Consider the following 13,663-nt stretch of genomic DNA (forward strand, 5'->3'; position numbering starts at 1 on the left):
GTGCTTGCTGCAGCTACACCTCATTACCCCATCCTACCTATAAGCTTAAATAGTCTTGATCTCGCGAGTGTGAGATTGCTGAGTCCTCGTGACTCACAGATTCTACCAAAACAGTTGCAGGTGCCGATGATACCAGTGCAGATGACGCAACCAAGCTCAAGTGGGAGCTCGATGAAGATCTTGTTCGTTGTGTTGTTTCGTTTCCGTAGATACCAGTGCAGATTGTCTTCTTTTATTTTGGTTCCGTAGTCGGACCTTGTTTGTACTCTTGAATGATGTATGTATTTATTTATGTATTGTGTGAAGTGGCGATTGTAAACCAACTCTTTATCCCATTGTTGTTCATTACATGGGATTGTGTGAAGATGACCCTTCTTGCGACAAAACCTACAATGCGGTTATGCCTCTAAGTCGTGTCTTGACACGTGAGAGATATAGCCGCATCGTGGGTGTTACAAAAATAATCACTTCTAACTACACTATCTTCACTTGTCCGATGCATGACTACAGGCTTGGACTGATCACTCGGAGCTTCCCATCAGCCGCATGCGGTTACTTGCTTTCAAGGCCTGCAGAAACCCCACGGTTTTAGCACATTTGACAGATATGAAGGGCACGGCGCTCTACATGGTATCTCCCGCGCAAAAGTGGTGAAAAAGCACTGTGCTGCTCCAGCAATGTTGGCTCCCACTGAAAAAGAACATTTGACAGATATGAAGGGCGAACAACCGAACCTCCTGATCCCAGTCGCATCGTATGGTCATGTACGCGAGGATTAGCGTTTGAACCGTCGTGCCGCCGATCATTCCCGCCCAAATTCCCTGCACAGGTGAAGAATTACTAACTGCACAGACGCAAATTAACAGTGCCATTTATCGCAAAAGAGAAGGGAATGAACGAGGAGCATACATGTACTCCGAGATGGAAGGTCCATCCGAGCAGAACGCCGAAGGGGACACCGATCAGGTAGTAGCTCCCAATGTTCACATACGCAACCAATGCCTGCCAACCTGACCCAACTGCAACTCCTGCAGATCATAGAATGCAGCAGCAAGCTTATTTCTTGTTTTCTGCATATGGCTCGAGCTAACTGCTGTATAAAATGTGGGGTAAGTAAAGTTGGTACTACCTGAAAGGACGGGTTGGACTCCGTTGAGGAGGATGGTGAGGGCCAGCAGGACGGACATGTCGTCCACGGCGTCGATCAGGGCCTTGCTTGACGAGAAGATGAGGGCGAGCCTGCCGTGGAGGCCCAACGCCAGCAAGCAGAAGAAGATGCTGATTACAAAGGAGGTCGCCGTCGACACCATCGTGGCGAATCTCGCCCGGTGTCCGTTGCCCGCGCCGAGCTCGTTGGCGACCCGCACCCTTGCAAAACAAAACCAGGGGAGGGTGTCCGGATTCAATGCACTATTTTCGGAATGAATCATATCAAAGAGGCAAAGAGTGTCAATGTCTGGTGTACTTTGCTTACCCGGTGCCTGCTAGGAACCCCAACGGAATCATCATCTCCAGTCCAGTCAAACTCAGGCTATTCATGGCAAAATAAGTAGTGAAATGTTAGATCGCAAACTAAGAAGTCGTCTCTGTAACTGTAAATAGGTTTTGGAAAAATATTAAGCCAATATGAAATGGAGATAAGGTAGTTCTACCAGATAGACAAGGCATCCACGGCAAGCTCAGCGTTCTTCATGTACCCAGTGACGAATATCAAAAACCTATAGTACCAACTCTCCAAGCTGCATCCATAAGCAAGAGAAGAGAGGAGACAAATATGTAAAGTTATTGAGTCTCCCTATATTATACTAGGAGTACTTACCTACCAGAAGTAAGTTGAAAGAACCGTGATGATAAAATAAATAAATACCACAACATGACTCCGGACGCCGAGGACAACTTAACGAACCCCAGATGTCCACGAACGCCAACGACGAGAACCCTCTCCACGTCTCCGGGCAGCCGCCTCCGACGGCGTACGCGAGCTGCAGCGCCACGACGAGCGCCCATGAGAAGTTGAGCGCGATGGCGGCGCCGATGACTCCCAGCCCGAAGTAGCTGACCAGCAGCCAGGTCACCGCGGCGTGCACCGGGAACGCCACGGCGGTGGTCACCGCGGTGACCGCGTTCTTCCTCTGGCACTGGAGGAACTTGTTGAGCGGCAGGAGGATGGCGTACATGAAGTGCAGTGGGAGCAGGCACGCGCTGACCGCGCCGGCCTCGCGGGCCAGATCGGCGGGCTGGCCGAGCGCGCTGAGCAGCTGCCCGCTGAAGATGTAGGTCGGGGAAAGGAGCGCCGCGAAAGCCAAGAGGACAAGCCACGAGCGCTGCATGTACACGCCCAGCATTGCGTACTGCTTCGCGCCGTACGCCTGGCCGCACAGCGTCTCCAGTGCGCTCGCCATGCCAAGCTGCAATTCACCAAGATTATGAGTGACATTTGTAAAGTCAATGGATTAATGCTTTTCATCGTAGGAGTCAATGATGTCCAACAGGAGTGTGTGAGCAAACGTAATTTTGGGGAATTTTGGACACATAAAAAACAGAGAGTGATAGACAGCTGAGACTTGCAAGAGGAACATATGTACCAAGAAGCCGAGGTTGAAGCCGGAGATGACGGTGCTGGCGATGGAGAAGGCGGCGAGCTCAGCGTCGCCGAGATGGCCGGCGAAGGACTGGCTGATGATGTTCAAGCTATAGAGGACCAGCCTCATGAACACGGCCGGGCCGACCACCTCCCACAGCTTCATGGACTCTTCCCATACCTCGCTGGCCAGTCTTTGGACCTGGCCTTCCCTCTCCTTCGGCCTCTTCACCAGAAGTGGTGCGCTCTGTCTCTCCATTGTATGGCTAGCTAGGTGTGCAGATTGGAGATAAACATATATGCTCTTCGTCTGGAAAAACAAGTATTATATGCTAAGCTAGATCTAGCTTGGAACCTGTTAGTTTGCAACGGTGATGCAGCACGCTGGAGAATAATTAAACTGCCATGTGGATGTGGCGAGGATTAGTACGACTATCTAATTTGTTGGTCTCGGAAATCAAAACAGCACTGAACCAATCAGTGTTTTCTTCCCCAAAAAATTTCACTTGGTCTACGCATATAAAGGCGGGAGTGGTGGAGTCGATGAATTGCTAGAAACTTAGCCTTCCACCAATTTTTCTTTTCTGTGGAACTGGCAATTTGCTGTCGATATGATAAGAAGAAGTAAACAAATACAAACTCTAGGTCTTACAAGAGGTTGAGGTTAGGGTGACCCACACCAAGCTAAGCTAAAAAGACCTAGTCAAGCTCTGGTTCTCGCTCGTTCTGGGCGTGGGTAACCCAGTGGATGGACACACTCGGTTGCAAGATATCTTGCTCAAAGCAACTTTAGCCGATCCCCTAAAAAATAGCGAAGTATCTGATCGAGTAAAGCTTTGTGGAGTATTTTTACTTCACTAAATTTTAGCAGGATCTAGCTGATCCCTAAATATAATGGAGTATAATTTTGTTTTTTTTAACTTATGCAATTCTAGTTTACATTGTAACTGTAAAGATGCGATAAACGTCTTACCTCTGTATGAGGGGACGTGGTTCATGTTTATATGCAGGGGCGCAGATCCCTGTAGCGCATACAGAGATAGAATACATCTTGGTGAAGAAGAAAGAGAGAGATAGAGTTAGCCGCGGTTAAGCTAGTTATCTAGGCCAACAAACTACCAGAATATCTCCAAGAGATCTACCACGTTACAACGTTGCACTATGCGCTGAACCTGAACCTTATATGTTTAACACCCTCCCATAATCACAACTTTGTTAAGTTGAGATTACGTTTGAATATTCAAAACTCCTTGTAGGCAATGCCTTGGTGAAGCCATCTGCAACTTGATCTCTAGAATGCACAAACCGGATCTCAAGCTTCCTGCTAGCAACCCTTTCTCGAACGAAGTGGAAGTCAATCTCAATATGTTTTGTTCTTGCATGAAACACAGGATTTGCAGACAAATAGGTGGCACCAAGATTGTCACACCAAAGACATGGAGCTTGAGTATGTTTTATTCCAAGTTCTCTGAGCATGGATTGAACCCAGATAATTTCTGTTGTTGCATTAGCCAAAGCCTTGTATTCTGCTTCTGTACTTGATCTTGAGACTGTAGCCTGTTTCTTTGCACACCAAGATATTAGGTTAGGTCCAAAGAATACTGCAAAACCACCAGTAGAGCGCCTATCATCAATATCTCCTGCCCAGTCAGAATCAGAGAATGCACTGACAAGAGTTGAAGTAGACTTAGAGAAAGTAAGACCAACATTAACAGTGTCTTTGACATATCTTACTATCCGTTTTGCAGCAGTCCAATGAACTGTAGTGGGAGCATGAAGAAACTGACAAACTTTGTTCACAGCAAAAGAAATATCTGGTCTTGTAAGTGTCAAGTACTGGAGTGCACCAACTAAGCTTCTGTACTTGGTGCTATCTTCCTGATTCAGGAGTTCTCCCTCTGTAAGAGAAATCTTTTCAGAACTTGACATTGGTGTTGGTGATGACTTGCATCCCTGTAGCCCAGCTCTTCTTACAAGATCAGTAGCATATTTTTCCTGAGATAGGTGAAGTTCACTTCCTTGTTTCCTTACCTCAATACCTAGGAAAAAATGCAAGTCTCCTAGATCCTTCAGTGCAAATTCAGCACTAAGATCTTTCAACAGTCCTGTCACTGCTTCATCTGATGAGCTTGTAACAATAATATCGTCAACATAGATGAGCACAAAGATAGATGTGTTGCACTTATTGTAAATGAACGGTGATGTGTCAGACTTGGAAGGAACAAAACCAAGTGCTTGTAATTTTTGACTGAGACGGGAGTACCATGCCCTAGGAGCTTGTTTAAGGCCATACAAAGCTTTATCCAACTTGCAGACATGGAAAGGTGTGTTTTTGTTCTCAGACCCAGGAGGTTGCTTCATATACACTTCCTCTTCCAGAACACCATGAAGGAACGCGTTCTGAACATCTAGCTGTCTGAGACTCCATCCCCTGGAAACAGCAATAGACAAAACAAGACGAATGGTGGCAGCTTTTACAACGGGACTAAAGGTGTCCTCATAGTCTATGCCATACCGTTGCTTAAATCCTTTGGCAACAAGTCTAGCCTTATATCGATCAATAGTTCCATCAGACTTCCTTTCTATTCTGAATACCCACTTGCAATCAATGAGATTTTTACCTTGCCGTAAAGGAACTAGATGCCATGTCTTGTTTTTCTGGAGTGCTCTGTACTCTTCTTCCATAGCTTGCTTCCACTTTGTGTCACCTAATGCCTCATCAAGCGTTTGTGGTTCACCTGTAGAGCAAGCTAAGCCAAACTTAAGTACCTTTTTATAATTGACAGGTTGCAATACCCCTTTTTGTAGACGTGTGCGTGGCATGGATGGTGAAGCAGCAGCAGTTTGCTGCACAGAAGATCCGGGGTCTGTAGCAGAAAAATCCACATCAGTATCCCCCGGTGATCCCGAGGCAGACACTCTGGGATCTGATGAGGAGGCAGGATTTTCTGCGGCTTCAGCGGGTGATGAAGGGGCGCCATCCGCCACAGAAGATCCGCCCACAGCAGGAGATTCGCTCCCACCAGGAGCGTCATCAGGATCCATGCGAGATCCAGCGCCTGTCGGGTGGTCCACCGCATGGGGACCCGAGCCGGACGGCCGACGCGGGCGCCGCGCATAGCACGTGGGCGGATCGGGGAAGCGGCTCGTCAGCTGCCACGTGGGGCCCGGAGATTGGTGCGGGCCATCAGCGCCCGCGGATAGGTCGAAGGCGGGGCGTGCTGCCGAGTCAGGGCGGGCGACCCGAGCGCTGTCGGGCGTGTCGTTGTCAGGCGCAGGTGCAGAGGGCGTCAATCCCGAAGGAGATCGCCTGCAGGACTGGTGCGGCCCGGATCCCGAGGGAGATATGTTCCCCGAGGGCCTGCACATGAAATATGGCTCGTTTGGAGCCGTTTCTTCACCGTTTTCATCACCGTGAGCACCATTGGCTTCATTGTTTTGTCCTGCATCATCACATAGCTCAAGCAAACTGTTATGAGGATTAGTTGGCATGTGATCATTACAGTTATCTTCCCCAGAGGCACCTACTAGATGTGATGGCAAAAGGAGAATTTCTTGGCGAAGAAGAGCACCGGCGTTTGGATGTAGATCAGCAAAGGGAAACTTTGTCTCGTCAAACACGACATCTCTAGAGATATAGACTCGTCCAGTGGAGACATCAAGGCACTTAACTCCTTGATGTTGAGGGCTATAGCCCAAGAAGACACACTGTTTCGAGCGAAACATAAGTTTGCGATTGTTGTAGGGTCTAAGGTTTGGCCAACATGCGCACCCAAAGACACGAAGTGATGTATAATCGGGTTTGATGCGAAGGAGCCTTTCTACCGGTGTTTCATGATTAATGACACGACTAGGAAGCATGTTGATGATATGAACAGCGGCAAGAAAAGCCTCGTCCCAAAATTTGAGGGGCATGGATGCGCCGGCCAAGAGAGCTAGACCAACCTCAACAATGTGCCTATGTTTTCTTTCGGCAGATCCATTCTGCTGATGAGCATGAGGACAAGAAACTTGGTGAGAGATGCCAAGAGTTTGGAAAAACGAGTTTAATTTTTCGTATTCCCCTCCCCAATCGGATTGAACGGCAATGATTTTGCTATTAAACTTTCGTTCAACGTGAGCTTGGAAGTTGTGAAACACTTGAAAAACCTCGGATCTTTTTTTAAGTAAATAGATCCAAGAATACTTGCTATAGTCATCAATGAAGCTAACATAGTAAGTATGCCTACCAACAGAACTTGGAGCAAGACCCCAAACATCAGAAAAGATAAGTTGCAACGGTTTGGTAGAAATACTCGTGGAAATTGGATAAGGTAATTGATGGCTTTTAGCCTTTTGACAAGAATCACAAATTGTTTCAACATCACGCTCTCCAACATATGGGAGCTTATTCTTCCTAAGCAATCGTTCAACTAAAGAAAAGATGCATGCCCTAGTCTATCATGCCACCTTGTCGAGGAGATTTTGGTGACACCATAAGCTTGCTTATTTATTCTTCTAAACTCCGGAATCAATGGGTAAAGCCTGTGAACACATCTACCTCGGTAGAGCACCTTCCTCGTTGCCTGATCCTTGATCAAAAAGAAAAAGGGGTGAAACTCGAGAAAGACATGATTGCCAATGGCAATACGATGAACGGAGGGTAGATTTTTAGATGCACTAGGGACATGAAGAATTTTTCTTAGATGAATCTTTCGGTGAGGGGTTTGGAAAACTGAATGACCAACATGTTTAATCCTCATACCTGATCCACTTGCTGTATGTATCTGGTCTTGGCCGCGGTACTTCTCCCGCATAGTCACCTTTTCAAGTTCACCGGTGATGTGATTTGTAGCGCCACTATCAACATACCAGTTTGTATCAACCCCGTATGAGGCTTCTGCAGCACCAGCGACCTTCTCATCTTGCGAGGATTCTCCTTCATCCTCCTCAAACCGGTACCAGCAATCCCTTGCTGAGTGACCGATCTTGCCGCATATTTGACACTTGACAGCGTCGGGGCGGCTCCTGGAGTTGTTGTGACGGCCCTTGTTGTTGGTGTAGGAGGGCCGCCCACGAGAGGCGTTGTTGTTGGAGTTGCCGCTGCCGCCGCCGCTGTTCTTTCCCTTGTTGCGCGGAGGGCCACGGTAGCCGCGTGAGCCACCACGACCACCACGAACGGCGGCGTTAGCAGAGCTCTTGAACCCGGCGTTGTTGCCAGCACCATGAAACATAGCAATGCACTGGTCGAAGTTGCTTACTTGAGCGAACAGATCATCGATCGTGACCGGTTCTTTGCGGGCGTCGAGTGACGACACCAGCGGCTAGTACTCCATATCCAGCCCTGCCAGGATGTAGGAGATGACTTCATCGTCATCCAGCGGCTTGCCAGCGGCCGCCAGTTCGTCGGCGAGGGAGCGGATGTGGGCGAAGTAGGCGCCCACCGTTTGCGTGCCCTTCTGCGCGTTGGAGAGGGCGATCCTGATGTTGTTGATGCGAGATCGGGACTGGGACGAGAACATGCTCGCCACAGCAGTCCAGAGCTCATGGGCCTTGCGGATCGAAGTCACCTGGATAAGAACTTCTCGAGAGAGATTGATCAACAGATGGCCAAGTACCTGCTGATCTTCCATTACCCAGACTTGGTGTAGAGGGTTCGGGACGGCTTCCTCCTTGCCATCTTTATCCTTGGTGACGAGGAACTTCTCTGGTTCCTTGATGGATCCGTCGACGTAGCCAAACAGGCCAGCGCCGATGAGCTGGGGCATGATCTGAGCACGCCAGAGGACATAGTTCGTCCTGGTGAGCTTCTCTGTTACCTGACCATGGATGGTGGGTACAGGAGCGACGGCGGAAGACGACATGGTTGGAGCTAGGGTTTGATGGATGCTAGATGTTGTGGAAGAAGGAGGCTCTGGTTACCATGTAAAGATGCGATAAACGTCTTACCTCTGTACGAGGGGACGTGGTTCATGTTTATATGCAGGGGCGCAGATCCCTGTAGCGCATACAAGAGATAGAGTACATCTTGGAGAAGAAGAAAGAGAGAGATAGAGTTAGCCACGGTTAAGCTAGTTATCTAGGCCAACAAACTACCAGAATATCTCCAAGAGATCTACCACGTTACAATGTTGCACTATGCGCTGAACCTGAACCTTATATGTTTAACAGTAACTACATATTAGCACACATATGAAAACTAAACATAATAATGAAGACAAATTGATTGTGGTGGTCTGATTGCTCTTCTTCTCTGTTGGTGCCGTCTTCTAGTGTGGCTTGATAATGCCGGATTTTTCAATCTGTGATCATGGTGGTGAGTATACATGGTGAAGCGATCCAGGTGTGGACTTGGCTTCTTGATGCCCTTCGGCTTCGCGGCGGTGCCGTTGTTGTGATATAACAATATAACCTATGTTGCATGTGTGTCTTTGTCAGGGTGTGGACTCGGTTGCTCGTTGCCGTTCGATTGCGCCAATAGCCTTGAGGCATCATGGCCTCGAATGATTGGAGCTCTTCGTCTAGGATGGTGGTTTTCCGCGTGCAACCTCTCTCGTGAGGATGATGGCACTCCCGTTTTTTCTTTTCTTTTCAGCACTTGCCCTGTTGTTGCCTCGACCCAACTTATCTTTTCTCTTTTGTGTATTATGTGGTGTGATCTATTTCTTCTCATCCTTGTTTTCCCATGTAATTTCTCGGCTCTATCGATCCCCTCTTCTTAATGAATGGAAACTGAAAAGTAGTGCTGCTACATTTCATAGAAAAAACACAAACATTTCATTATGGCACATATGAGCCTAATATAGAGGATGGAAAGTTGAAGAAATGGTTAAGAAAGGGAAAAGTTAAAAAACTAGAATACATATTTAACACAAGAAAGAAAGACGATCCCTTTCTTTTGGCCTTTTTTGTCTCAATGTTTCCCCCTAATCTCGTGTTTCATGTAAACTACTTTGTGAGGCGACGAGGTACTCGTGCCATGCCCATCTTGGTAGTAATTTTTTTTTAAGAAAAGGAGGATCACCCCCACCATTGTGATGCACACAACTTTATTAAAGTCAGAGTACGAAGTTCAAGTACTAAAGTACAAAAAGTGCAAATAACATGAAAATATAAACATATGCCTACACACATAGCCTAATATTTGAACCGTCATACAGACTGGTTATACGTGTCTCATGCTACCATCTCTCATTGATTGCACCCATAGTCCATAAGCTGCCACACTTCCGCATGGTGTGGTAAGGATCACGTACGGATCCATCTTGATACTACATGACGTTGATTCAACTAAAACTTCCATTTAGAAAATGGCCATCTAGGATAATCTTCATCAACCGCTCCTTGAGATGAGGGCATTGCCACTCCAACTCATTTCGAGCCTGCCCATCTTTGGATGTGTTTACTTGCTTTAGAAGCCTGCATAATTTCAACAAGTCAATGTTATGATGACTGATTGACTATAAAACCGAGGGCTGGACAAAGAAATGACCTCTTCGTCCCAATCACATCGCATGGTAATATACGCCAGAATTATTGTCTGAACTGCAGTGCCACCGATCATCCCTGCCCAAATCCCCTGCAAGGAAAGATGATCTAGTAGTAAGTATGGAGACATGTATCTCCACAAGTACTAATTAACAGATATTAAGAATGGTTTGTAGGGAGCGTACAAGAACTCCCAGATTGAAGAGCCAACCCAGCAGAAGTCCAACAGGAACTCCAATGATGTAATAGCTTCCTACGTTTATATAAGCCACTAGTGCTTGCCACCCTGATCCAACAGCAACTCCTGAAAATTGTCACACACACACACACGCATGCACATACAGAGAAATCTTCAGTTCAGCATTTCGTTTCTTATTCTGATCAGATTCATCGCAAATTCAGTGTCACCACTATGTGCAGGGTGGAGAAGACAGAGTACCTGAAAGGACAGGTTGGACGCCATTTAGGAGGATGCTAATGGCAAGCAGAACGGAGAGGTTGTCCACGGCGTCCATCACAGCTTTGCTTGATGAAACGACGAGTGCCATCTTGTCGTGGAACGCGAGTGCAAGCAAGCTAAAGAAGAGGCCGATCAGAAAGGAGGTCGTCGTCGACACGATCGTCGCAAACCGCGCGCCTTTTCCGTTGGCCGCGCCAAGCTCGTTAGAAACTCGCACCCTTTGAATCCACAATGAAATTTTTTCAGCCATCTGATGGTAAATTGGCAACTGAAGTGCAGAGTATATGGTGCAAGAAGTCAGTTACTGTATGTATTTACCCAGTGCCTGCTAAGAAAGCCATAGGAATCATCATCTCCCATCCCTGAAAACTCATGCTGGATACAGATGTAGCAGTAGTTAGCAACCGGTAGTGACATGAGAATATGTTTGTAAATCTGTGTAGAGATCATAGGAAACATGAGTAGGCGGGCAGAGAGAGGTAGAGGATGTACTACCAGTACCAGATAGAAAGGGCATCCACAGCAAGCTGAGAATTCTTGAGGTGTGCTGTGAGCAAGAGCAGTACTTTGTAGTATGAATTCTCCAAGCTGCACGCGAGATGCAAATAAGACAGATGCATGAGGAGCCTTGCAATGCACCAGCATTTTTAGGTAGGATGGGAGTATTCTGATACATACCATACCATGACACCAGATGACAAGGACAGCTTGATAAACCCGCAGAGGTCAGCGAACGCCAATGGCGAGAAGCCGGTCCACGTCAAGGGGCACCCGCCGCCGACGACGTACGCGAGCTGCACCACCAAGCTGAGCCCCCAGGAGACGTTTAGAGCCATGGCGGCGCCGAGCACCCCGAAGCGGAAGCGGACCACGAGCAGACAGGTGGCGGCCACGTGCAAGGGGAAGGACGCCAGCGCCGTGGCCGCCATGACCCAGTTCTTGCCCTGGCTCTGCAGGAACTTGTTGATGGGCAGGAGGACGGCGAAGCCGAAGTGCATCGGGAGCATGCACACGCCGAGCTCGCCCGCCAGCCGCGCCACCTCGGCCGGCTGGCCCATGGCGGCCAGCAGCGGAGCCGCGAAGACGTACATCGGGACGAGGAGCACGGCGGAGAGCAGGAGGACGATCCATGAGCGCTGCAGGTAGATGCCGAGCATGGCGTACTGCTTGGCGCCAAAGGCCTGGCCGGCCAGCGTTTCCAGAGCGCTCGCCATTCCGAGCTGCCGAGATTTGATGAACGAGTCAGTCGATTTGTCCCACTAATCAGTTGCTTGCTCGTTGAAACAATAAGTAAATTGTTCTTCTTCTCTCAAAGAAAACGAGATGAACATGATCGTGGCACGTTCACGCACGCACGCACGCAGAATAAGAGTTGGCATGCCAAGGTTTGACTGGACCATCTCCCAATGCTCACACCCATCAAAGGCAAACTGGTTCTCAAAGCACCCCTCACTCTCTTCCACCTCTGACCTCTCTCCCACCCGCGTCTAGCAGCACCAGCCCGAGCATCGGGAGAGGGTTCAGCAATGGGGAGCGTACCCAGATGGAGTATTTTTTCCGTGAGGAGGGGATTAACCGAACGAGCTATAAGAGGGGGTTATCACACGTAACAAGAACAAACTTCTCTTCTTCTTTTTACAGCAAAACTAAGTTCTAGCCCTGTAAGCCATATGAATCAATCTGTACTTTTCCATCTCAAGTTCTCAACCACAACTTGTTAAAAACTTGTAACGGTAGTGAGTAGTGACCCACATCCAAAACATCATAATTAGTAATTGCAACCAAATTGTAGTACATGCAACATACTAGCAAGCCGAAGGTAAGTCCAGAGACGACGGTGCTGGCGATGGAGAAGGCGGCGAGCTCGAGGTCGCCGATGTGGCCCGCGAAGGCCTGGCTGACAATGTCGAAGCTGTAGAGCACCAGCCTCATGAACATGGCAGGGCCGACGACCCCCCACAGCTTCTTGGACTCCTCAACCGCTTCCCTCGCCAATGCTCGCTTCTTCCCCGGCCTATACGCCAGCAGCGGAACGCTCTCCATGGCAAAGTGATTAATTCTGTCAGTGCTGACTGCAGTGCGCACAAGCTAGGAGGGCTGAGCAATGCGTATGTACTACTATTTGAAGTTAGGCAGCAGAGTAATTTGCAGCCTCGCTCCAGCACGTACGTCGTGTATAAGTTACTCGGGCATGATTCCACACAGCAATCCATCATGTAATTTAGTGATCGACTTTGCACATGCTCTGCATCGAGAGAATTGCATATGTTAGACGCTCTGCATCGAGAGAATTGCATATGTTGGCTCTAATTTATTTTTCTTGCTTAGGAGATTGCAACTGCTGGGTGGGCTGGCGAAGGCGATTCTATTGTTAGGCGGTTTCGTCTTTTCTTCTCAACAGATTTCGTCTGTGTTTGTTTGATTGAGGTAATATCACTGATGGTGCTAAAACTTGCCATCGATGTTCACTTTACTGCTTGAATTTAGAAAATACGCTGGACTGGTTCTAAAACTTACACGATCGTGTAAATAGGGTGATAATCCCATCCATAGACGTATAATGCACGGACATGGCACATTATTTTGATTAGCATGCACATGTCGCATGGGACCCACTTTCAATAAACGGCTTGTTTCATATATGTCTCCATGACCAATGGGCCCCACACATTAGTACAACGGGAAAATCAACAATAAAAATTGTCCCCACTAACGTTTGAACTTTATTTTTCTTTGAGAATTCAAACTAGAGACACAGAACCAATCAACCACTCGCTTTCTCATGTGAGTAATGATAACATTTCCTGATGTTTTGTGGAGAACACGTTTGTGGGTTTTAAATGGCTGCAATCAGTACAACCCATTTGGCACATGGTAGTTTTTTTATTTGGAATTTGCAAAAAGTTTGCAAATTATAATCACAGTAATAAAAATAAATATCAAAATATTCTTATGTCATAATATTATACGTACAAATAAAATAACTTATTTATAAAATGTTCATGTGATTTAAAAAATATTCACTTATTTACATGTGGAATATATTTAAAAGTTCGAATCCTAATGGTGACATTTTTATCGTATATTTTCCCTTTATGTGGGATCCACGGGTCATAGAGACATACACTAAGTAAGCCATTTTTTTGTTGGAAATG

General features: G+C 47.4%; 1 protein-coding gene and 2 pseudogenes across 1 annotated transcript; all 3 read right to left on the minus strand.

Annotated features, from left to right (window-relative positions):
- Positions 1 to 521: 521 nt before the first annotated feature.
- Positions 522 to 2,840, minus strand: LOC123124936 (protein DETOXIFICATION 27-like; annotated as a pseudogene).
- Positions 2,841 to 7,805: 4,965 nt separating this feature from the next.
- On the minus strand, positions 7,806 to 7,944 carry LOC123126398 (uncharacterized; annotated as a pseudogene).
- Positions 7,945 to 9,608: 1,664 nt separating this feature from the next.
- Positions 9,609 to 12,562, minus strand: LOC123124938 (protein DETOXIFICATION 27-like). The gene is made up of 8 exons (XM_044545486.1): positions 12,315 to 12,562; positions 11,187 to 11,728; positions 11,010 to 11,096; positions 10,827 to 10,883; positions 10,488 to 10,726; positions 10,234 to 10,352; positions 10,053 to 10,139; positions 9,609 to 9,979 (listed from the first exon to the last, which is right to left on the minus strand). Exons 1-8 carry the CDS (start codon positions 12,549 to 12,551, stop codon positions 9,932 to 9,934), a joined length of 1,416 nt encoding a protein of 471 aa, XP_044401421.1. The 5' UTR covers positions 12,552 to 12,562; the 3' UTR covers positions 9,609 to 9,931.
- Between the last annotated feature and the right edge of the window lie 1,101 nt (positions 12,563 to 13,663).

The sequence above is a fragment of the Triticum aestivum genome, chromosome 5D, assembly GCF_018294505.1.
Source record: "Triticum aestivum cultivar Chinese Spring chromosome 5D, IWGSC CS RefSeq v2.1, whole genome shotgun sequence".
Lineage (NCBI taxonomy): Eukaryota > Viridiplantae > Streptophyta > Magnoliopsida > Poales > Poaceae > Triticum > Triticum aestivum.